This window comes from Tasmannia lanceolata, unplaced genomic scaffold (assembly GCF_043159265.1).
Source record: "Tasmannia lanceolata isolate RefF3 unplaced genomic scaffold, GAP_Taslan_0.1 ptg000025l, whole genome shotgun sequence".
NCBI lineage: Eukaryota > Viridiplantae > Streptophyta > Magnoliopsida > Canellales > Winteraceae > Tasmannia > Tasmannia lanceolata.
Window position 1 is genome coordinate 8,922,595 of NW_027518702.1, and position 24,775 is coordinate 8,947,369.

The 24,775-nt window shown below is 39.6% G+C and overlaps 2 protein-coding genes across 2 annotated transcripts; one reads left to right on the forward strand and one right to left on the reverse strand.

Annotated features, from left to right (window-relative positions):
• Nucleotides 1-268: 268 nt before the first annotated feature.
• Nucleotides 269-2,277, forward strand: LOC143857954 (protein PHYTOCHROME KINASE SUBSTRATE 1-like). Its single transcript, XM_077368521.1, has one exon. It carries the CDS (start codon nt 819-821, stop codon nt 1,689-1,691), a length of 873 nt encoding a protein of 290 aa, XP_077224636.1. The 5' UTR covers nt 269-818; the 3' UTR covers nt 1,692-2,277.
• An 8,698-nt stretch (nt 2,278-10,975) lies between these two features.
• On the reverse strand, nt 10,976-19,375 carry LOC143857895 (sphinganine C4-monooxygenase 1-like). Its single transcript, XM_077368429.1, has 2 exons — nt 18,621-19,375; nt 10,976-11,833 (listed from the first exon to the last, which is right to left on the reverse strand). The coding sequence occupies exons 1-2, from the start codon at nt 18,840-18,842 to the stop codon at nt 11,291-11,293; spliced, it is 765 nt and encodes a 254-aa protein (XP_077224544.1). The 5' UTR covers nt 18,843-19,375; the 3' UTR covers nt 10,976-11,290.
• Nucleotides 19,376-24,775: the final 5,400 nt, after the last annotated feature.

The window sequence follows — 24,775 nt, forward strand, 5'->3', positions numbered from 1 at the left end:
ATTACTCCGAAAGCTTAAGCTGTTAAAGTTGGTGTTATTTAATCATTTATATTTCAACACACCCTTCATCATTGGGATAACTAATATTCCATGGAAACCAAATCCAATGCTGCCAAACATGGGCATGGCCTTAGGGTCTAGGTTTTGAATTTTTTTTGCTGCATATGTGTAAAATATGAAATACATTTCCATCAATTTTGTGACAAAATGGGCCCCCTTTTTTAGTATCTGCCATCTACCACAAGTCTACTTATATAGAGAACTGCTTCTGAGTAAGCAAGACACTCTCACAAAGCCTCTCTTCAAAGGAAAATTTCTCCTCTCCAAATTCATCATCTCTTACGTAGATTCTCATAAGCTCCTTCAAAATCACATTTCTTCTCTTGGGTCTTCTCTAAAATCAAATATCTTCTATTGGGTCTTTATCTCTTTTCTACTCATTTCCCTCCTTTGGATGAAATCTTGCTTCCTCTTTGGGGTATTCCAGAAGCTTCCTCAAAGCAAATTTCTCTCTTGTTTTCTTTCTTTCAGGAGGAAGAGATCAGTTTCTCTTAGACAAAGCTTCTTAAAATTAATTTTCTTTTCTTGTGTCTTTTCCTTCTTTTTTCTTCAAGGTATACTTAATTCTTCTAGAGTCTGTCAGGCTACTTAAAATCAAATTTCGTCTCTTGGGTCTTTTCTTTTCTTCTAGGGACTTAAGTGAAGCTTCTTAACATCAAATTTCTTCTATTGGGTCTTTTCTTTCTTTCTCTCTTTTTTTTTCTATTTTTAGTGGTGTAGAATGAATGTACTCAGCTCATTGAAAGCTCTGGTACCAAATGACGCAGGGTAGGCCAACCTATAATACCAATTCCACCTCAGATTTTGCCTTCCAAAACAACGAAACCCTTCTCCGTGAGGCCTCATTTTCTTCCTACCTCAGCAGTGGCGAAGAAACCTTCAGATTAAAACTCGGTGAGTCAACTCGGAACTCGCCTTCTTCTCTGATTTCCACCACAGAGCCTCTCTACCAAACAAGCTTGGGAAGAAAACACTTCCAAGACGGTGAAATCAGCGTTTTCAGGGCCGAAAAATACTTCGGAATGGGCGAGGAGAAAACGCCGATTTGTGAAAAGGGCAAGAAGAAAGTCCCTAACAGAGAGGAAAAAATCAAACTAACTGCACAGAAAACCATGGGAACTCTAAGCCCAAGCACGTTGCTGAACTTAAATAAGAATGGGAAGATACATACCAAGCGATTTTTCGGCGGTTTTGGTTTTAACTGTTCTTGTTCAAGTAAGAAATCTGTTGATATTGAGGAGAAGGTTAGGAAAATTGATAAGGTTGGTGGTGGATACAAGAGAGAGGAGTGTTTTACTTTCCCTGTTTCAAACCCTCCGACAGGAAATTTGACCGTTGGAAGGCCGTTACAAGAAGAAGAGAGGAGAATGTCATTAGAGGTGTTTGGGTCTTCTATGATGGGGAAGAGAGACATGGGTTTGAATCTCGAGAGGAGATTGAAGATGATGAGTATAGATGATGGTGGCAGCCGGAGAATCAAGGATATTCCGGCGAGTTCGACAAGTGGCGGAGGGGACGATGAGGATCTTCCGAGCGATTCGAGTTCCGACTTGTTCGAGATCGGGAGCCTTTCTGGCAACACCGACCCATTTCTCGGTCGGGCACCATCAGATGGCGTGTCAAGGACCTAGTGAGGCTAGTCCAAAATCCGTACTGAAAATCCATCCTGCAGGTAATGGTACAAGCTCCCATCGCAATGACATCTTAGTTCAGGCATTTGCTCATATAATCTCACTAAGGAAGGCATCATCATTATTGTGACTGTGCCGGATGTTAAAATTAGGTTTGCTTGCTTAGGACTCGATCTTAGTACCGGTCATGGACTGATCAAAATAGAATTGCCAGCCTATTAATGAAAATGAAGCAACAACAGGTACAATAGAGAAGCGGCCACAGAAGATTGACCTGACCTTGACACGACTATTAAATTGGCCACGACCATGGCCAGGACCAAGGTCCAGTTTACTGGCACCTAGACCTCCATAATTAAGGAGGCCGAAAGGTGCAAACCCGGTTCGTTATTGGGTTCTAAACGCACCAAGACCTTGAAGGTTGTGGAGTACACTTGCTCTTGTGATATCGGGTTCTTACCGCATGCATTGTACATGTTTATAGTGTGAACTACTTCGTAAAGCAACTTTTTGTTGCTTTAAGGAAACTTCAAGTTTTCATGTATAATCATACTTAATTAGATCATGGAGAAGGTTTTGCGTTTAAGTTTTCATGTATAATCATGCTTAGATCATGGAGAGGGTTTTGCGAGGGGTCTAAGCTAACATGCAATGCTCAAAACTGGAAAAACAGGAAAAGTGTTTTAAGTTTCATATTGATTAAGTTAATTATAGTAAGCTTTTCGTGTGGGAAGCTTTCTTGTATCTTCCATACAGTTCATTGATGCGTTTGATATGATATCCACAATCTTATTTATATTTTGATTATGGCACTCCTAACACTATTAAGCTTTTCTGGATCGATGTCGATAGGGTTCTTTGGAAATTGTAAAGGAAAGTAAAAATTGAAGAGAAGAGTTTCCCATGCAAGAGTGTTCACGATTAATGAAAGTTTGCAACCATTTATATGCATCCTGTGTGTAATGTGAAAACTTGGGTGGCTCCCAACGTTATTTAAAACATTATAAATGCAAAGTTTTCTTTAAGTATTAAATATTTTATAAGAGGAATTCTAGACTGAAGGGAGCCCTTGCAAAAAAGAGGTGAAAGGGTTCTCCTATTGGCTTTTCAGCCGTTATTAATCCATGATGGTGATGTGTAGCCAATAGGAGAACCCTTTCACCTCTTTTTTGCAAGGGCTCCCTTCAGTTTAGACTTCCTCATTTTATAAATGCAATTTAATAGACATTAAATATGGGCTACTAATATCTATACGATCTTGTTTTAATAAAGGGCCGAACTCAACTTGTTTTACCCTTTTTAATTGGCTGCTGAGAGCTTTTTTTGGAACTTAAATAATTTTCGACAGCGGGTTGAACAATATAAAACGAGGTGAGTTCGCTCCATTCAAAAAGGATAGTCGTGCAGACATCAGTAGCCTAAATATATCATGACTAAATTTTGATTAGCGGCAGTGATATGCACAAATCTTTGTTTCTCTTTCACACTTTTTAAGGGAGATGAATTCACCCCCTCTATTTGCCAGGAACACTCATTTTTAGTGGCTTTATTAATTCAAGACAATGGTTTACCGCTAGGGATGTCAATCTAAAGGATCCGAACACTAGTTGGAAAAGATTTGACTGCAACTGTTGGATCCGAACCGTGTCCATTGGATCCAAACTGTTGGATCCTAAATATGTAGGGAAATGATAAACGCGCCCCTTTTTCATCACTTGGGACACCCTGCAGCAGTGTATCAATGACTGCAGAGGAGCTGATGCACTTCATGCCATAAGGATTCAACGGATTTGATTGCCACGTACATTGCAGTTGGGTGTCCCATGTGATGAAAAGGGGCGTATACAAGGTCTTTCTAGTCATGGAAAAATGGTCATTAATGTATAATTGAAATTGTGGCGCAACAAATACAGGCTGTTAGGAACATACCTAACATGGGTTTGTCTTCCTAGTTAGGCAGGACCATGGATAAAGTTCTTGAGCATGATAAAGCAAACCCTAGGCCATAACTATCTATGTCATGCAAAAGTGCAACAAAGCTCAAAAGCATCTAAAAACCCAAGTCACTAAAAGCCAATTTGCTACTGAATTCCATCTATGGGGCCAAATTAATGGTCATCCATTTCTACTTCCTGAAAACCCTATTCCTCTTTGTACCAAAGATTCAAAACTAAGTCTCAAGCATGTTTTGGAATATATATACTTGGCTTTATGTCAGTTGCTCAATGTGTTAAGCTATCCATGTCTGCCCTTAAAGCATCCAAAGCTATTATTGGCTTAAAATGCTTTCCTTCTACAGCATACTACAAGTCTACAAATCAACAGTTTTCAACAGCTTTGTGTTCCTTTATAACTAACACGATCTACCCACATTATAACTAACATGATCTAAATTGAAGGCCCACCAATGAAGTTCAGTGCATTAGAAGATGAACACACTTGGGATCCTCTGAGAGGCGCCTTGAAATATCGGTTTCATGTATGGAACCCACAAGTAAGCCATGGAGAATCTGATGCGACAAGCTTTAACATGTTCTATGCATTTGAAAGAAGCAAGACTATCTGAATCTCCTTTTATCTAGGAAAGATGATATGTAGCACAGCGGCAGTGATAGGGGCTGTCTGAAGAGAAATCAGCCTGATTGCTCTCTAAACTATCAATCATTTTTCACTTCTGAATCTCTCCATTGTTTGAAAATCCAGATGCAACCCAAAATGCAACGAAAGCAAATCCTAGTTGACTCGGTGTAGCTTCTCACTTTTGAACCCCCCCCTCAAATTGTTTCAAAACCCAAATGCGAGCCAAAATGCAACCAAAGCAAATCCTAGTTGGCTCAGCACGGCATCATCAAGTACTAGGTTGATGCGACTGAGTACTCAGTTTGGCGCGTTTATAACTCAGGAGTGTCAAAAGGAGTTTTGATTCTGTTGGACAAAATATGGACTCAGAAAAGAACGTGACCAAGATAAAATTAGGGAGTCGACTCAGGCGAGTCAACGATGACACGGGAATTTTGAAACTATGCTTCTCACTTTTTGGAAGCCAAGCAGCCGTTTGAGTATTACTAGAACCAGATGCTTTCGAACCTAGAGGACATGGCTGTTGGGTACACCCAAAAGTGAGGAGAGAAAAGGGAAGTGATATATCTGCCCCCTTTACTTCCTCGGGCCATCCCCTTCTAGTATATTTATGACTTATCTTTTTAACCTAAAAGGGTCTGGCCTAGGGGAAAAAAGGAGGCTAATCGATCATTTTCCCCTTACACTTGTCTCTGGCAAGAAAAAACACTTGCCAGGAAGTGATTCACCTTTTTGTAGACACCTGTGGAATGCATTCAGTTTCAGATTCATTAGTGACTGAGGACAGATATGGAACAAGGAATGTCTTTGGCTGGACACACACTACACAACAATCATATCTAGAGATGCCCATTCAATTCCATAACCACCTTACAACTGAGGTGGATTCTATAATATTGCATCTCTCATTCATGCCATAGAAGGGTTGGGCTGGAAATGATAAAGAGGGCATTTAATTACAAAAGAAGAGAATTTTACCCTTTACTCCATGGATGATGACAGAGAAAGCTTACTTACAGATACACCTCACAGATGAGGCCTCTGACTAGGAAAATCAAGCACCAGGTGTCTAGCTACCTTGATCCTCAGTTACAATTTTGTCCTCTTTTAAGTGTCAGCATTATTTACTGTTGGGACCCTAAAATTAAGTTATCTGCACATAATTTCATAAGTTTTTATATAGTGATACGCGAATAGAGCAAAACAAATAATGAAGCCCACATATTTAGGTATGCATGTATCCAAGCCCTCCATTCTCCAGTTTCTTAAACTCTCTTAGCAAATGAGACTTGGTCAAGGGATTCACCACGTTATCTGCTAAAACTATATTAGTAATAATGGCTACATCTCCTTTATAAATGATCTCCCATATCATATGATACTTTTGAAGAACGTGCTTTGAATTATAATGTGATCTCGGCTCCTTACCTGGTACAATGATCTATTGTTGTCATAATACAAATGTATCCATCCACAGCATATAAGAAATTACAGATGGGCAAAAGGCTGCTAGAAATTACATGTCAGCAAAAAACTTTGTGGACAGTGAATTGCAAAACACTAGTAAGTCTCTCTCTCTCTCTTTGGTGTCTTCGTTTTTCCCTCTCCTAACCCTAAGACCTAACTTTGTAAAACACTAGTAAGGCCTAAGACACTCTTATGGACAGTCCAATTCAAAAAGGATCAGACCGACAAGGGATCCGAACGGATTGTGACCCAGATATAGGTGTATCCGATCCGAAGTGGGTCTGTTGACACCTCTACGATTTACTTAGTCATGAAACCACTACAAGGGGACATTCACAGTTAAAAGAGGGGCCCTCTACCATCACCACTTTTATAAATAGTTGTTCGAGACTGTTTAATCAACAGTCAGTTATGTTTCTTTGTTTGAGTGAGTGGTGTTATTATTAAAAAAAAAAGGATTGTGGATATCATTTTTCGCTTGGATTGATTGAGAAGGAAATAGATACGAAGACTCGCTTGTGTCAGGATTCTCACAAGACATTCCGCATAATTAGAGGCTGTTATGAACATCCCTGACATGGGTATGTCTGTGAAATGACCAATTACTCCAAAAACTTCCAACGGTTGGATTGTTTGAGAGGGCAAGTTAGAATATGTAAGATCCAGCGGTTGGATTGGGTTAAAGATCTCACCGTTGGATCATCTTGGAGGTAGATTGGGTAAGTTGGCTAAATAGTGCAACTAGAATAAGATCATTGATTTGATTGGATGGTAGATTAAGGTAGGTAGGCTTGATTAGGCAAATAGATTAGATTTTGTTTATCTCTTTCCATGCCTATCATAATCTCTTTCTATGTTTATCTTCCTAAATCTTCTTGTTTCTATGTTTATCCTCAACACTCATTTGGATTTGGCTTGATTGTATTGTATTCAAGATTTAGTGAAAAAAAAAAAAGGATTGTCCATGTTGCTTCCATGTGGAGGGGAAGATTGTTGGGAGGAGGGTGCCCAATCCCCTATAAGCCCATCCACATCCACTAACATTTCCGATGTGGGATCTTTTTCTTTCACGTGGAACCCCTCCACCTCCACGTGGACAATCTCGCCCTTCAAGCAGTAGGAACGTGGGAACCACGAGATCTTCCTTAAGGGATTTTTCCATTCCAAAAGCTTAAGCTATTGGAGAGGGCGTTATTGAATCTTTTATACTTTAACAATGTCTTCCTAGTAAGGTAGATGCATGGATAAAGTTGTCGATCATGATTAAAAAAAACCTAGAGCCATAACTATCTATGCCATGCAAAAGTGCAACAAAGCTCAAAACCATCTAAAACCCAAGTCGCTAAAAGCCAATTTGCTACTGAAATTGTTAGGAATACATTTTCTTATTTAGATGCCTTCCTTATTTATGTTATTGACATCCTATATTAGGTTTCCTTATTTCCTTATTTCTATTCTGCTGGTTTATGTTTCCATATTTTGCTTTCCCTAATTTCTATATAATGTAGATGCCATATGGCTTTTGAGCAAGTAATAATAAAATCAAGTACAGTTTGCATCTTGGAGGTCGAGTTTCCTCGAATTAACTCATTAGAGGCCTGAGTTTCCTCGAATTAACTCATTATTTTCCCTTTCCCCATCATCTTCTTCCCTAATTTCTCTTCTAATAGAACGGTGTTCTATCAGAAATCCAATTGTGATGCCAAATTAACGGCCACCCATTTTTACTTCCTGAAAAACCCCTTTCCTCTTCTACTAAAGATTCAAAACTAAGTCTCTTGTTTTGGAATATATAGTTGGCATTATGTCAGTAGCTAAAGGTGTTGAGCTATCCATGTCTGCCCTTGACTTCAAATGCTTTCTTTCTACAGCACACTTACAAGTCTACAAATCAACAGTTTTTTTTTTTTTTTAAATATCTAACATGATCTAAATTGAAGGGCCACCAATGTAGTTCAATGCATTAGAAAATGAAAACACTTGGGATCTTCTCGGGAGGCGCCTCAAAACATCGGTTTCATGTAAGGAACCCACAACTGACAGATGGAGAATCCGTTGACGACAAGCTTAAACATGTTCTATTCAGCCTCACAGCGCCCATCATAGCTTGGGAAATTTGGAAAGAGCAGTGTAGCAGACGAATGGAAGGAAAATCTAATTCCACTAATAGAATCATCAGCACCATTTCAGAGGGTATCAGAAACCTGGATTGTAGCCATTCTCCTCTCAAGGAACCAAACTTGTTAGAGGTTCTTTCTCTGTCCCAGCTTGGCATTTCTCCTTGCCGTCCAAGGATTCAAAAGGATTGCTGGATTCTATGGAAAAGACCCCCTAAAGGAACTCTTAAGCTCAATATAGATGGAGCTTCGAACTTTCGAAGGGGAACCCTGTAGAAGCAGGTGGAGGAGGAGTTATTCGAAATGAAAAATCAACGGTTATCTTAGCTTTCTCTCTTTACTACGAGAAAAGCACTAACATGGTTGCGGAAACTCATGCGCTCTTGGACGGGCTCCGCTGTTGCAAGGCCTTTAATATGAGCAAGATGATCGTGGAATCAGATAGCAAAGTTCTGATCGATCTCATAGATGGGAAAGGGCAAATCCCTAGGGCAATCCAATATCTCTGGAAGGAGATTCAACCACTTCTTTGCATTTTGTCTCCCACTTGCAATCACCAATTCAGAGAGGGAAACTCAGTTGCAGATGCCCTTGCAGACTTCGGCTGCTCATCAAGATCCAATTTGTTCAATTTGTTCTATCCCTCCTGGGCCTCCATGCCTCGCCTGGCAAGAGGGGCAGCAAGATGTGATGCACTTTGCCTTCCCAACATCAGAAGCAAGATCAACTAAGGGCACTCTCCCTTATAAGCATTGATTGTTGTCTTTTTTCCTATGGCTTTAGCTTGCTATTTTGTCGAGTTAGAGGCTTCCCCTCCTCCTTACTCTCTTTCTAGGGCTACGACTTCCTGTATTGATGGCTAGGAGGTTTTCCCTCCTCTTGTATGGTCCAAACTTTTTATATATAAATTTGCCGATCCGCCCCGGGGTCGTTATCTTTCCGGGTTAAAAAAAAAAAAAAAACATGTTCTATGCGTTTGAAAGAAGAAAGATCATTCGATTCTCTTTTTATCACAAAATGATGGTGTGTAGAACAGAGGCAGTGATAGGGACTGCCTGAAGAGGAATAGGTGTGATTGCTCTCTAAACCGTTTATCAATTCTCATTTTCAACCCCTACATAAGAATTTGCTAGACCACTTCTCTCCAGTGTTTCAAAAAAGGGATACTAGCCAAAATGTGACCAAAGCAAATCCCAGTTGTCTCAGTGTAGCATGATTAGTACTAGGTTAACGCAGCTGAGTGATAGGTTTGATGGGTTCATAACTTTTTTTTGAAAATTGACAAATATATTTATACCAGATTTACATAGTATGAATTGCCGAGTATTCTCCCTGGTCGAAAAAACCCATTACTCCTTACATTACCCAATAGCCTCAATTGAATTGAATCTAGCAAAAAGTGCCATATTTATGGGATCCACCAAGTCAAGATCGTGACCTGCCAAGTCACACCGATTTCTCCACCACAATCCAGCTGGCAAATATGATTTTCCAAAATCCCGCTCGAAGTCCCAGAGCTATTGTGTGCACATAACTCACGAGTATCAAAAGGAGTTTTGATTCTATAGGGCAAAACCCGGACTCAAACAAGAATGCGGCCAATGTAAGAGGGAGTTGACTCAAGAGAGTTGATGACAAAGCAGAGTTTTGAAATTATGCTTCCCTCTTTTTTGAAGCCAAGCAATGGTTGGCAATTGAGTTTACTAGAACCAGATGCTTGGGAACTTAGAGTGCATGGCTCTTGGGTACCACCCAAAAGAGGAGAGAAAAAAGGGAAGTAATATATTTTTCCTCAGGCCAACCCCCTCTAGTGTATTTACGACTACTATTTTTACACTACAAGGGGGTGGCCTGGGAAGTAAGGAGGTGAATAAATCATTTCCCCATGACACTTGTCTCTAACAAGAAAAAACATTTGCCAGGAAGTGATTCAACTTTTTTGTAGACACCTGTGGATTGTACTCAGTTTCAGATACATCAGTGACTGAGGATTGTAGGAGTTTCAAAAAGATCTGCCCAAAGCATGCTTGGGTGTCGTTTAGACCTTTGACCACTAGACAACTTCTAGACATCATTATTGCTTTTTATCCTACGTGGCGGAGATGTTTCCCACCATGATCTTCTCCCCAAATGTCACCATTTTGGTGGAATTTGAGGAGAAGATCTCAAGAAGCTCTTGTCTTATTCTCTTTTCTCCCTTTCTCTCTCTTCCACCCTTCATTTTGGTAATGCCACCCTACATCTTCCACTAATCTTCTCACGGATTGCCGCGTAACCAAACACCACCGTACCAATCTTCCGCATTTCTTCTCCCAATCTTCCATGCTTGTCTTCTCCCTTTTGACCACTTCTTCTACTAATCTCCCACGCAACTTTAAGTAACCAAACAGAGCATTAGTGACTGAGGACAGCTATAGACCAAGGAATGTCTTCGGCTTGACACACAACACAACAATCATATCTAGAGATGCCGACCTGATAGTATGGATGGCCCCATTCAATTCCATAACCATAGAAGGGTTGGGTTGGAAATGATGCAAGTGAGCATTCAATTACAAAAGAGAAGTATTTTATCACCCTTTACTTCTAAGGATGATGACAGAGAGAGATTATAGATACAGCTCCCGGATGAGCCCCCTGACTTGGAAAAACAAGCATCAGGTATATAGATACCTTGTTCCTCTGTTACAATTTCGTCCCTAAGTGTCAGTATCTACTGTTTGTTTAGGGTCTCTTTGGAGACTAAAATTTAAGTCATTTTCACAGTGTGCAACCATCAAGCACCGTGAAAGCGGTACCACCCTTGATATTTGATCCAACAGCACCGCACTTTTTAAGAGGCTCCTGTTGGATCAAATATCAAGGGTGGTACAACACCTTTAGTATGTGTCAAATAAGTAGAGATGACACAGAAAAAGACTACATAGATAGTTACAGAGGTCGTTGTAAGGTAACTCTGCAAACCCAAGGTATTTCCAAAATACTCATGTCTAAACTTTTTTATGGCATAATTTTCAGGTATCATCAGTAGTTCCTGTAACTATTTTATTCTATAGAGAGAAATCAAGTTGGCCAAAATAAGCAAATAAAACCAACGCCAAAATATCTTTTATGACAAAATGAGCAAAAGAGAAACACAAACAATATTGATTCAGCTCTCTGATAATATAAAGTATCAAGTATAGACATCCTATACTCTTATTCATAATGGAAACAAGCACAAAAATAAAAGACATGGTACAGTATAGGCAATATTACTGAGGCACAGCAAATCTCAGTATTTATTCCCTAAACTATATATGAAAAAGAAACAAATTGTAAGAAGATATATGTACAGATGTTTTAGGAAATTCCTGCACATACAAACATTGACAGTATCCTGTCTACTCATAGTACACAAATGTAACAAATACCGGGCATCCATCGTGATCAACTCTAATCTTTTGCAGGCCGAGCTTCAAAACCACCGTCTATTCTTTTCTCAAGTGAATAAGGCATGTAGGTTCCAAGGATTTTGTCCCAAGTAACAAAGAATGGCTGCGAGAAATTGTACTTGTTGCCATAGAGTTGATGATGAATATCGTGATATGCAGAATTGTTTCTAAAGAGTACATGGAAAAGATTTCCGGGAAGCCATAACCCACAATGGTCGTCGACTGTTTTGATGGTTGCAAAGGAGAAGAAAAATATGGAGGCTCGAGGGGACATACCAGAGAGGAGGAAGGAAAGGGCACCCCCAATTGTGTCTAGGAGGAGTCCCTCTAAAGGATGGTTATATAGAGCTCCAAAAGCATAAGGCACAACGAGACGATGGTGCTGGGAATGAATGTGTCGATATAAGAACTTGTTATGGTGCATGTACCTATGCATAAAATACTGCCATGTATCCAAAATCAACATTGCAATCAAGAACTGCCTTGCTAGTACAATAAGTGAAGGTTGCAAGTTTGTGCTGGCTTCACTATCATCGCTTGTTACCTACAAACCCACAATATATTGATTAGAATCCACAAGAAAATGGTGCGGTAACAAAATCTACAGATAATTATTTCAGTGCCCAAAAGAAATTGATTAATCTAAATCGTAAAAGCTGAATTGCTGACTTAAAAGACATGGAACCCATCTAATGGCCTTCGCCTAGAATTCTCTTAGCAATCCAGACATGTGTCAACATCTGTTATAAATCTGAAAATTGGTCAATATAAGTAAGAAAATTGACCATTAAAACGTATCCTTTTATGAAATAAGTGTGGCATGGAATTCTATGGCAGTATGGCACGCTGTCTCAACCATATCTCAGCACACATGGAACAAGTGTGATTGGAGTCACTGACCTCCCTGTGGCCATATGGGTGGCCATATCAATGGCTTGCAAATGGACAGTTAAATAATTCAGCAAAAAAAGATGGGATTCAACACTTGATGGGCAAAAACATGACATCTCTTCAAACCAAGAGCCTATTGATATCATTTTCTGAGCCCTAAAGTAATTGGAAGCTTGCTAAGAGGTGTACAACCTGTTCCTAACACCAAAGCAAGTAAACTACTAAGAAACCACCTAAGTAAAAAAAAATACAAAAAAAAAAATTAAATAAACTTGCTAGAGAATTGTACAATCACACACACTATCCAATAGAACTTCACGGAAAATGTGAGAGAAAAATAGAACAAAAGTAAATTTAATCAAATGGTCAAAGAAGGATAAAACCCAAAGCCAAATAGGGACAACTCATAACTATTAGTTAATTTCAACCATTAATGACTGTTTATGAGTGTTTGAACAGCATGAGATGTCTTTAAACCTTACCAAACAAATGGGAGGGTAAAACACATCAAAACTCATTTCTTTCTAAAGCCCTACCAAAGCTTGTCGATTTTCTTGTTTAATCTTTTCCTCCATCGCATTCCATACCAAGGGACAACTCATAACTATTAGTTAATTTCAACCATTAATGCCTGTTTATGAGTGTTTGAAGAGCATGAGATGTCTTTAAACCTTACCAAACAAATGGGAGGGTAAAACACATCAAAACCCATTTCTTTCTAAAGCCCTACCAAAGCTTGTCGATTTTCTTGTTTAATCTTTTCCTCCATCACATTCCATACCAAGGGGAGGATCCTTTGCTTCCATCAAAGCGGTGATTTGAAAGAGGCATTTGCTATGATAAATTGTGAGTTTTATTGATGTTTCGCATAAAATTTGATATTAATTAGGCCTATCAAGAGCCAATTTCATGCCTAGAGTAATTGTTTTAAGTAGTAAAGTGTGTCTTTTTTGTTAATTTGGTTGATGTAATGGTTTCTTATAGTTGTATAATATCGTTCTTTTTGAAATTTTATAGGTACTTAAAAAAATTAGTAGTGTAGCACCTTTTTCTGACACTAAAACAGTTGAATTACCAGTATGTTACATTCCATTGAGCAAAAGAAAATGCACAATTAAACAGAATTAATAATAAAAGTATCTCTCTATTTGACACCATGAGAATCGGTAACCGTCAATTCACAAGTGTATCGTTGATATAGCCAATATGTATCTTGATACGCTGATTGATAACGACATTTTGAACTTTGGTTACCCCACCCACCCACATACACGCACAGGCACAATCTCTCTCCAAACATTTATATTAAGGAATGGGAAGGTGAAGATGGACGGAAGGCAAACAATTTGGGGGCAAACAATTTGGGGATTCTCATGCATGTGCAACCCTAGCCAATGAGTGATCGTAGCAGAAGGAATTGATTGGAGCTAGAGTAATCTTAAATGACGCAGCCAATGGCTCAGCCATAATTATATTTTTCCAATAATCGATTGAAGTTGTGTCCATTGAGCACCTTTACACATTGAACGATCATAATCTCACTTTTACATCCAAATCTTCAACAAGAAATTTGACTCACAAGATATATTAGTACCCATCAACTCACCTAGTAATGACATTGCCACATTGCAACTCCATGTGGCCAAATAGCTCACTACTCAGGTTGGCCTGTGTACTTCAAGATCTGGAACCTTAGAATGCCAAAATCCTCACAAGTCTATGCTTGCAGCATCAAATATAATGATATACATTGTTGAGATCATCTGAGTGATCTTATAAACTAATATGCCATAACTCCTTTCTAAGGTTCTAGAAAAGTGAGAAAGATGATGATGCTTTTTTCTCATCTTAGGTGTTTATCCTGGTATTGCCACATAGTCATCATCCCATGTCGGTTCCAAGCAGGATACAAGTGTTTGTTTGGGCAATGGTGTTGTGGAAAATAAACACGGAGGGCTGCTAAAACGAGGTTCCCTGTGGCTAGCTGGCGTATCATTTGCAAGAAGTTGTCTTCATCGGGTGAACGTCTATGAGTAGTTTGAGATGGAGTGGATTCAGTTAAACTCGGTGGGAAAGCTATAGGAAAGCATGCAATGTTGTCACGTCTAGGACCTACAAGGAGGGTATTGTGATCCATGGCCCCATCTGTTGTTTTTTGGGGCAAGAGGAAGAAGAGTAATGATCGAACATCATGGTTTTAAATTTCAACCAGAACTGACATGAAACAACCAGAACGTTTCTGTTTCCATCTTCACCGAAACACATAGAAATCAATACCGTGAGTGTATTAGTGATATACTATATCAATGTGTGTTACAGAATTATTTTTATATGAATTGCATACAAAATGTGGTGTGTGTATTTTTTTTATAAGTATTTATATGAATTATATGTGAAATGCGGTATGTACTAAATTATCTGACATGCAAGGCATGTCACGTAGGTGTTCCATGTTGTTAAAGTATTGTGGATGGTTGTTGTGCTTACGTGATGGATACTTTTCTTTTCTTTTTAATGATAAAGAATTAAATTAATCATAAAGAAAGGTGAAGGCCCTACGACCGAGATGGTAAATGTAAGATTTAGAAGAAAACAGAAAACAAGAACATCAAAGGCAACAATGGCCCCTTAAGGGGCGAGGAAATCGAAAATCTCTAAGGACTCACTCGCCACTCCTCGTCTATCAACCTCATTATTGGCCAGTCTTTTAACATGAAGAAAAGAGATGGGGGGATATCGGCCGCCGATCAGGCGAAGATATCAGCGTTGAACCTCAGGAAGCCAATGAGGTCGGTTCTGGGCTCACCCTGAATAAGCGATCCAATCTGAACAGTTCAGTCCTCGTCTCCCTCAAACAGTGGCACCACTCAGATCCTCGGCAACTCTCCTCTTACACCCCATGCCTCGTCCCTCAGGTCAGGTGTTTCGATGAGGGTGGCAACATAGCATGCGAGAGCTGCAATCTGGTCACCTAATACTTCATCCACTTTGCTGCTCCTGGGGAATTTCATCTTTAGGTGGTCGGTGGAGACAACAGCTCGGAGGCATTCATTGTCGGTAGCCTGACGATAGCGTTATATGTCGTTGGCACCTTAACGACCTGAAAGCTCACCACGGTCGTTGTCTGACGGGGGCCAGTCCCCGCGGTGACCGGTAACTCAATCGATCCTTCAACTTTTACGGCATTGACCGAGAATCCGAAGAGGGGAGAGTCTACAGGCTTGAGTTGATCTGTTCTAATCTTCATCTTCTCGGATGTCACATAATAGAGGACGCCTGTAGAGCTCCCGTTGTCGATCAGGATTCTCTTGATTTCGAAGTTTGCAATCATCGTTGTCACTACTACCATATCATCGTGTGGCGTTTGGTTGGACAGCTTCGAAGTCGTCATCGGAGAACATAATCACCTGGTCCGTTTTCGACCTTTTGCTCGGGCCATGCATAGAACCGACCTGTCTGTCTGGCATTGGCTTTTTGTCCTGGTGACGTGTTGCCACCCGCAACTAGGCCGCCCATTATGTTATGGTTTGGATGACCCCGGTGGGGTCTTGTTGCTTTCGGTGGTCTCTGCATTCTGGAGATCGTCGAAGTCGCACTTCATCCCTATGCTCAAGAGATCGTCGGGGTCGTGCTACGTGTTTTAGGACGGCTCTGTCTTTTAGGACGGCTCCGTCTTTCGACGTACTAACCGTCTCGTTGAATAAATCCATTAATTTCTTCTTTGAGGCGCCAACAGTCGTCAGTGATGTGCCCGCGGTGGCAGTGGAAGCGGCAGTATTTGCTTTTGTCCCGTCGGCCCCCGCTAGTCTTAAGCCTCTCGGGCCACCGAACGTACTCCTTGTGGCCGATGTCCATGAGGATGCTAGATTTCGAGGTGTTAAGCAGAGTGTAACTCTTGAAGCTTCGAGGAGGGCTTCGATTGCAACCTGAAGCCCTATCCTCTCGTCATGCTTGCTTCCTCAAACCGGCTCTGGACATGGGTTTCTCCCGATTTATCCGCTTATCACCAGATCAGCTTATATCTGTATCCCTCTCAGCCGATAAAGTTTCTTCAGCGTTTATGCACTTTTAGCGCTTCAATATTGAAGCTGGATATGTACTCTCTTAAGGATTCGTCCATCCTCTACATGATGGCCATTAGGGCATGCATAGTCTTCTGGCGAGGTCGGCTGTTGACAAAGTGAGCTGCGAATTCCCGGCCAAGCTGTTTGAGCCATAGTTACCAGGGTGGGAAACGGAAACGGGAAACGAAACGTGAAACGGAAACAGGAAACGCATGAAAAAAAAATTACAGGGGAAACGAGAAACAATAGAAATCGTACGAGAAACGTCTTAGGAAATGATGTGTTTTTTCCAAAATGATTTTCGTAAGTTCCACACATGTTTCCTACATGTTTCATATGCGTTTTCTATGAGTGTTGCATACGTTTATTACGCGTTTACACATTATTTACATAAGTTTTCCATATGTTTCCCATGTGTTTTAGAAAAATTTCTCCAATTTTGTATCATATTTTGTAAACGTTTCCGAAACGTGTTTCCCTCATTTTAAGGGAAACGAGTTTCCCAACAGCGAGAAATGCATTTTAGGGGAAACGGGTTTCCCACCCGCCCAAGGAGTTTCCGGCAACTATGGTTTGAGCGTACTGATGGAGCCAGGCCGGAGTTTGGAGTACCAGACGCGGGCTGCCTTCTTCAATGTGGAAAGAAGGTGCAACACATGACCGCATCTGATACTCAGTGGAAGAGCACACTGCCTTGAAGGACTGCATGTGCTCGATGGGAACCATGGTGCCGTCGTCCTAGTCGAGCTGAGGTAGTTTGAAGTTCCGAGGAATCCGTTGTCTCAAAATTTCCTAGGTGAAGGGCGGCTCATCCTCGAACTCCAGTTCGTAGGCCAAGCCCTTCTCCTTTATCATATTGCCGACCTTTCGGTTCATCTCGTGGCTTTGCTGGCGAAGATCGGTGTTCGCTGAGTCGCACTCTGTGGGGAAATTTGGCCAGAGGGACTGGCTGAGACCAGATGCCAAAACAAATCAGGTCCTCAGATTTCTTCTAGGGGAAGCCGAGTCGTGATGATAAGGATCAACCTGTCCAGTCAAGTCGTTGAATTCCTCTGCGGCCAGCCGTCGGAGGATGAGCCAAAGGTCAAACTAGGGGTGTTCATTATTCGATTATAACCGAAATAACCGACCGAACTGAACGAACCAAATTCTTTTGGTTATTTCAGTTCGGTTTCAATTGTGTTTTTTACAAACTTTGGTTATTCGGTTTCGGGTTCAATTTTGTTAAAAAATAATTCGGTGTAACCGAATAAACCGAATTTCAAGGGAGAACACACCAAATAATTTCATAATAATGATGAAATTGCATCTAGAAATTCTGTTTATTCGGTTTTTCGGTTTAAAATAGTGTTGATCAGGTATATCCTCATTTAATTCAGTTTTAACGGAAATAACCGAAATTATTATTATGTTTCGGTTATTTCGGTTTTTAGAGAGTTCAATTTCAGTTTCAGTTGCTTAAAATAGGTAACCGAAATGGGATTGGTTAGTTCGGTTATAACCGAATGAACAACCCTAGGTCGGACGTCAGCGGGCTAGCAGCTTTGTGAACTGCGTTTAGAGACATGTCTCGCCACATAAGGTGATTTCTAGGCGAGTGCGGTTACTCCTCCTCGGTGCCATAGTGCTCAAATCTATACTTTTTCTTCGTACCCCATTGACGGCGTCAATCTATTGATGCCGAAATCCAGACTCGAGCTTGGAGGTGCGGCTGGTGCTAAGCTCTGCGGCTGAAAACAAACTGCGCCCAAAAAGAAACTTGCCAGGAGACTCAGAGTTCGGACTATAGGGTACCTTCCTACGCTCGAGTCAAAACCCAGCTGACCAGTACAGATCTGAGCAGAGGATCGATGAGGTGAAGAGTGGAAAGGAGCTTTAGGGGTGGTTCAGAAAGTGCATACTTTGGAGTTTGGTCCCTTATATAGAGTTAGTCCTCGACAGTTTAGGAAACTTGCCATTCTTGGAGTCTTTCTAGTTGGCCAACTTCCCTAAGAAGTCGGTTTCTATCTTTATACTTAACACCAGCAAGGTTGCCAGTTGGGGCTCGGTTCCTAAGATTAGGGCTTCTGGAAGAGGTGCAAATTGGCCCATTTGCCCTCGGTTGCCCCCTTTGGTCACCTTGGGGCCTCGAACACTTCGGCGCCACATGTCACTCCCTAATTGGAGGACTGGTGCCCGAAAACCCGGCACCACAGACTGGATCAGGGCCTAGAGGAGGTCGGATTTTTACCCCAACAGGAATCATCATCAGGAATTTGTTGGCATAAATTTGATTATTTTCATCACAGAAACATATCAATCTTCTGTGCATAATTCCAGTAAATAAATTATTACTAACAAACGAGTATAAAAAGTGACAATTTAAAGGCAACTTACAGTGAACAAGAGAATTGCAACGAAGGCCTGAATTGCCTGTTGAAGTAGAACCCCCTTAACAACAGTTTTCTTGGAAACCAAATTCTTTGTATCTTCATCTTTCCTTGAATGAAGTCTATAATTCTCAAAGGAATCAAACAAAACATACATACCAGAATAGACCCAATACACCAAAATCGGAGCAAAAGTTCCCAAAAATTCATCTGATACAAAATTTTCCATGGCCACAAAAGAACAAAGCAAACAAACAAAAAAAAGGAAAACTCTAGTCACAGAGAATTGGATTTAGACAGATAAGTTCAGTAGAAAATCTGTAAAAGAAACCTATGATTATCCTAATAAACCCAATAATTTGACAAAAGAGGGAAAAGAAAAAAAAAACCCAATTGAAGCTTAAAAATATAGTTCTAGGGTTTCAAGTTTTCAGCTCTTTCAAAACCCTACTAAACCCTAAACAGAATACAAAACTAGGGTTTTCAATCTACCATTAGATACAGCCAAAAACTATTCTCGGAAAACAAAAATCGATCGGGTTAGGAACGTTAGGAACTCTAACCGTAACCCTAACCCTTACCCTTTTGAAATAAGGAGAGAGGCCTCAGCTTTTTTTTTTAGGGTTTGAACGAAAGATGTAAAGAAGAGTCTTAGCCGTTGGAATCGAGAGAAAGGAGAAATGGGTTTTTGTCGTTTTGGAAGAAAAATCTTCAAGCTGCTGAGAGAAGAGAGAGATGGAGAAATATCTTGTACTTTGCTTTATTTGCAAAAACATTCTTCTAGTTTAACAATTTGCAAATCAGGTTATGTGCCATCAGTGTGAGACCAAGCATATGTTTTTTTTTACTTAGAAAAAAGACCAAAAATGTCCTTATAGGTGAAAAAAATGAAAATTACCTTGTAAAAAGACCAAAATACCCTTGAAGCTCACAGATATAGTTTTATAGGATGGGTCCCATCAACTTAAATCAAACTTATTAAGGGTGCACCTTGGGTCGGGTTCAACCAGATTTTGGCTCGGGTTGGGTTGGCATTTCCTCGGGCGCTAGGTTGAGAAAATCCAACCCGATTTAATTTCGGATTGGGTTAGGATTGAGGCCATGGCAACCCGACCAGACCCGAACCCGAAGTGTGTCTTCTAATTTTATCTTGATTTTTTTTAGGTTATGTTTTTTACATGTATTTTTCTATTTGGGAACCCAACCCTATGTAACATGACCCGATTTTGGGTAGATAGGTTGGGTTAGGGTTGAGAAATTTAGTGGCGGGTTGGGTTACGGTTGACTATCCTCAACACGAACGGAGTTGGGTTGGGTTAGGGTTGAGGGAATGCTATCTTGGGTTGGACAAGGTTTGGCCTCAACTGAATCCAACCCAACATGAGTTGCACCACTAAAACTCATGCGGGCTGAATACTAGTTTTACCATTCAAAAAAAAAAAAAAAAATGCATCGGGCAGGGCCCAGTGGCCCACCATTTTACACCTCATGTTCCGATGGGGTGGGCCCATTTTTTTTTACCCATTTTATGGGCCAAGAATGCTAGTGTATATAAAAATGATATCCCCACACCCTTGAATCAAAACATATCATTGACTATCATGGGTATTTTGATCTTTTTGCAAGGTATTTTTTTGTCTTTTCACTTATAAGGTTATTTTGGTCTTTTTGTGAGTCAAAATATCTAACGTGGTTATTTTGGTCACAAATTACTAGCACTACGCAATTTGAAAATTCACTCAAATGTGATGACTCTCTTGTAAATTGGCAAACTCGACCTGCTCCTGCAAATAAAGCAAAGTCATATTCACCTTTTACTTTTTGCTCCTTTGCCGTGTAAAAAAGAGCCGTTGAGTTTGACCAGGATTGCTCCTTCGGGTGAGACCGTTCGTCTTGTGGATCCCATAATGGAGAAGTGATATATTCGCCCCCTTTTCTAGCCCTTCCACCCCTCTAGTGTATTTAAGATTACACTTTTTACACTACAAAGGGGGGATGACGGGTGGGAAGAAAAGGGGACAAATATATCATTTCCCATAGTCTTTTTTTTGTCCGTAAGTTGGGGTTAGGCAAGGACCCCTACCAGAATACACTAAATGAGGAGATAAATTACAAGCCCATATAGCTAGCAGACTCATCCTGAGTCGCTGTTTTTCTTCCTCCATTCTGTCTATATTCCACCTATATCCCACGACAATTCCTTAGGCTCCTCATATTCTTTTGACCGAAATTATTGCTTTTTTTATAGGGTATTCTCGCCATTCAACCCTTACTTTGCGCCTCAAGAACACCCAAAAGTTGCCCTCTTCAACGCTAATATGCTTCTCCCCGTGGGACATACGTCAAAACATGCATCTGCCACGTAAAACGCTTCCGTTTTCACAAACCATGACATGTGAGGAATATACTTTCTTTTTCCAAAATCAGATATCTATATACTACATAGCAGAAGAGAAAATGAGAGAATTATTTGAATTTCTCCTAAAATTCTATGAGAATTATGCATCACTTTTTTTTTACTTTTTTAAGAAAGGCACTCATTCAACCCACATATTTTCAATCCTACCCCTCCTTTATGCTTTTTAACAAAGGCACCCATTCAACCCACATATTTTCAATCATATCCCCCTCCTTTATGCTTTTTTTAATTATGGAAACCTCTATAGATTGGAGGGCTAGGATCAGCCTATGGAAATGATTTTACGAGCACAGCCTATTGATGTTTTGTTCCATCATTGCTATTTTTTTTATTTTCCCCTTCACATGATTCTATTATATTTGTTTTGAAGAAATAAAAATGAATGCATATTTCTTGAATCTAAGGAAGTGTGTTCATTCTATCTTAAAGGTAGATGATATGCACAATGAATGATTATCAGATTGAAAATACATTCTATGATTGTTGCGCAGCTTGGTTGGATTTTGTTACGTACCTAATTGGCCGTTAGACAAATAAACAAAATAAAAGAGAAATAGAGAGGGGAATTGTTGATTCGAGGCAACCGGACCTCCTAATGGCTAGATTTGAGAGGAACCATGACTCTCCTAGAACAAAGTCTCCTTTGTGCTGTAAAACTCTTCTCTTCTTTTCATTGAATTTCTACTGCATAAATACAAGCAAGAGAGAGTGCCACATCACAAGCACACTTACCCACTAACAAGATACATCATAAGTAACTAACTCCCACTATCCTAAATACATTAGCCACAACTAATGACCATTACACTAAAACACATACCCACTACTATGCACCAACTAACCCCACATACAACATAAGAAAATACACGTAACAGATGGATGCAAGAGGACGTTGAAGAGGCAATTGCATTGTGGTTAAAGCTTTCTTTTTATTCATTTTCCCTTTTTTTTTTGTTGATGGGTGGTTTTGGATTTATTGGATGCATATCAATTTAGGTTGTTGGCTTTTGCGTTTTTGGTTAAGTTTGCCTATTGATTTTGTTGTCAATAAACGCTTATGAATTGCGTTATATTTCCACAGCAACTGCCACTTTGCCTGCTGATGAGATCCATACACAGACAAAGCAAGACGACTCTTAAATTCAGATAACAGGTAATCTGTTTGTGTAACGAATGGCATCATGTGTTACTAAGCAAATTTTGACGTTGAACAGTTGGTGTTTTGGTTATCATGTGTATATGTAGATTGTATAAAAATGACTCAGTCGATGGCTTCCAAAGAGGCCTTAATCTTCCATATGCAAATAAGAGTATCAAGTTCTACCAAGTGAAACATATCTTTGCGCCTTTTTCACCTCATAATGTCAGATTGGCATATGCATGTAGCCATGTCAAGGAGGCTACAAAGCTGGGTTCAAGGGTTGGGGACGCTGGGGTGACGAGAGACGCCACTAATTGTGCTTGAATTTTGCATATATGTATCACACTGCAAGGACCTGTCCGACCTTATTGAAGAATTGAGTGTTGGACATGTTTAGGTTTGCAATTGATGTCATTGCTATATTTATCTCCACATTGTATCTATTACTATGTAATTGGTGAGGTATAATATTTTATTCTATGTAATTATTTTTAATTACAATTACTATGTAATTGTTTTTAATTTTTGTTTCTTCTTATCTGCTTTGTATCTTGACCACCTCGGTCTTTTTTCAAATAAAATCGGCTACCATTATATATATATATATTATTCTACTTTTGCATCTTAAAGAAATCACACTGATTGATACTACCATGAGATTTTTGGTATGGTTTCTTCACATGGAATTGATATTTTTAGTTAGTTTCTACTGTTTATACAAGCTCACACCTTGGATCTTGTATCGAAGGAAAGTTAAGCTGCATCCTCTTTAAAGCTTTAGATTAATTTAACGTGTCAGATTAATCATATGGCAAGTTATATTATATTAAATTAAGTAATAAATGGACAGAAGTTGATGGACCTAACCCATGTGGCCTGTTTATGGTCGCTTCATTGTGCATGTCATATTACAGTGCCACAACCTTTTATGTATTTTCTGTTAGAGAATGGTCAAATATGTGGAAGCATGAATGGTGGCAGTATCAGTTTTCTTCTATCGATATGACAAGGAAATTTATTGTGAAGAAAATAAAATGGTATCTGTGAAATCCCTTTTAATAGAGTAATGGTGTTAGTTCTTCTTAGGCTGAGATGCTTCAATTGTTAGATGGGGGCTTTGTTGTCCCTTTGAATGCTCAGTGACATATTTCCATGTTAGGCATCGCCAAGCTTTATTAAAAAAAAACCTTATTTGAAAAAAAATGTGTCTTTGAGGACTTTTGGGGGTAGATATCCTCTTATTATGCTATATTTATTTCTTGTGTACATTTCTCTCCCATTCTTAGTCTTTCTACTTCATTAGTATTGTAAAAAATTATCGTGTGTGGCCTTGATATAATGGTGATGACCTTCACAATTTTCTCCTTATCTCCTTTGTTACAAGGAGAGTTAAGCTGCAAGCTATATGCTAGCAATGAAAATTTTAATTACCATGGCCTTCTAGGATTTTTGAGAGAAGATATCCTCTTATTATGCTTCCCTTTTAATATATTGAGTTTCTTATGTTGTCATTGGTAAATATTTTTTCCCTCTGCCCCTGTATAAAGTGTTACTGGTATCTCCTTACATTATTCAAAGCTTCTCAAAATTGACTTCTCTTGGATTTTTCAGGTTATTACGGTTTTTCCTGTGGTAAACTGGGGGGATTCCAGCTTTGAGGTCCGGTCCCCTGCCTTATTCCTTCGTGCGACCTCTTTGTTTTCGATTTTGAGAACCAACGGTGAGTCCAAAACTGGTTAGTGGGCTTCAAACTGACTTCTTTTTTCTGGATTTTTCAGGTTATTGGGGTTCTTTCTCTGATACATCGAGAGGATTCCACCTTTGAGGTCCAGTGCTGTACCTTATTCTTTTAGGTAATTAATTCTTTTTTGTCCCATTTTGCTCTCTCTTACATTTTTTTATGCTTTTATGTTACTAAAACGAGTTGTTCCCTAATTTTCTTCTGGAATTTCTAAAACTATCACTATCTATATGAATTATTAATTAGAAGTGATGGATTTCTGCTATTTCCACGCACTCTTTTACGTAGAATAACTAGCACGAATTAGTGAAGAAAATTCTATATAAAGAAGAGAATCTGCTACCTACACCACTTCCCTCGGCTTTGAGAATTATTGGTTTGTGAAATACAATAAATAGAACAGGGTATAGGGAACGACTACAAGATGTGCTTATCTTTTAGATGTGTTTCTTATTGATGTGTTAATAGTATCTAATTGAGTTTCATTTTGAAAATGTCGAATGTGAGACCAAAACATTTTAGTAACAGAAATTTTCTTAGTACATTCCAAGAAAATTTTCAGATAAAATCCAAGCAGGTGCTGAATTTTTTATGCAGCTATATATCAAGTTTATCATCCACAACAGTTGGGTAATGTTTCCAGTCAGGTGAGAACAACCATTCCAATGTAATTCCAGATCTATTCAAACTGTTATTTTCTACCAGGGTTATATGCAGGGATATATCAAGTTTATCATCCTACCACAGTTGGGTAATGCTTCCGATCAGGTGATGACAACCATTCCAATGAAATTCCAGGTCTGTTCCAGCTGTTGTTCCACAACTGTTAGGACTCGCTTGGAGGTCAATCACTTGACACAG

Excerpts from the sequence above, each read along its gene's own strand:
- LOC143857954 (XM_077368521.1), top strand. The coding sequence starts at position 819 with ATGACGCAGGGTAGGCCAACCTATAATACCAATTCCACCTCAGATTTT.
- LOC143857895 (XM_077368429.1), bottom strand. The coding sequence starts at position 18,842 with ATGGAAAATTTTGTATCAGATGAATTTTTGGGAACTTTTGCTCCGATT. Across the intron at positions 11,834-18,620 it reads TTGCAATTCTCTTGTTCACT|GTAACAAGCGATGATAGTGA; the intron begins GTAAGTTGCCTT and ends GTGGGTTTGTAG.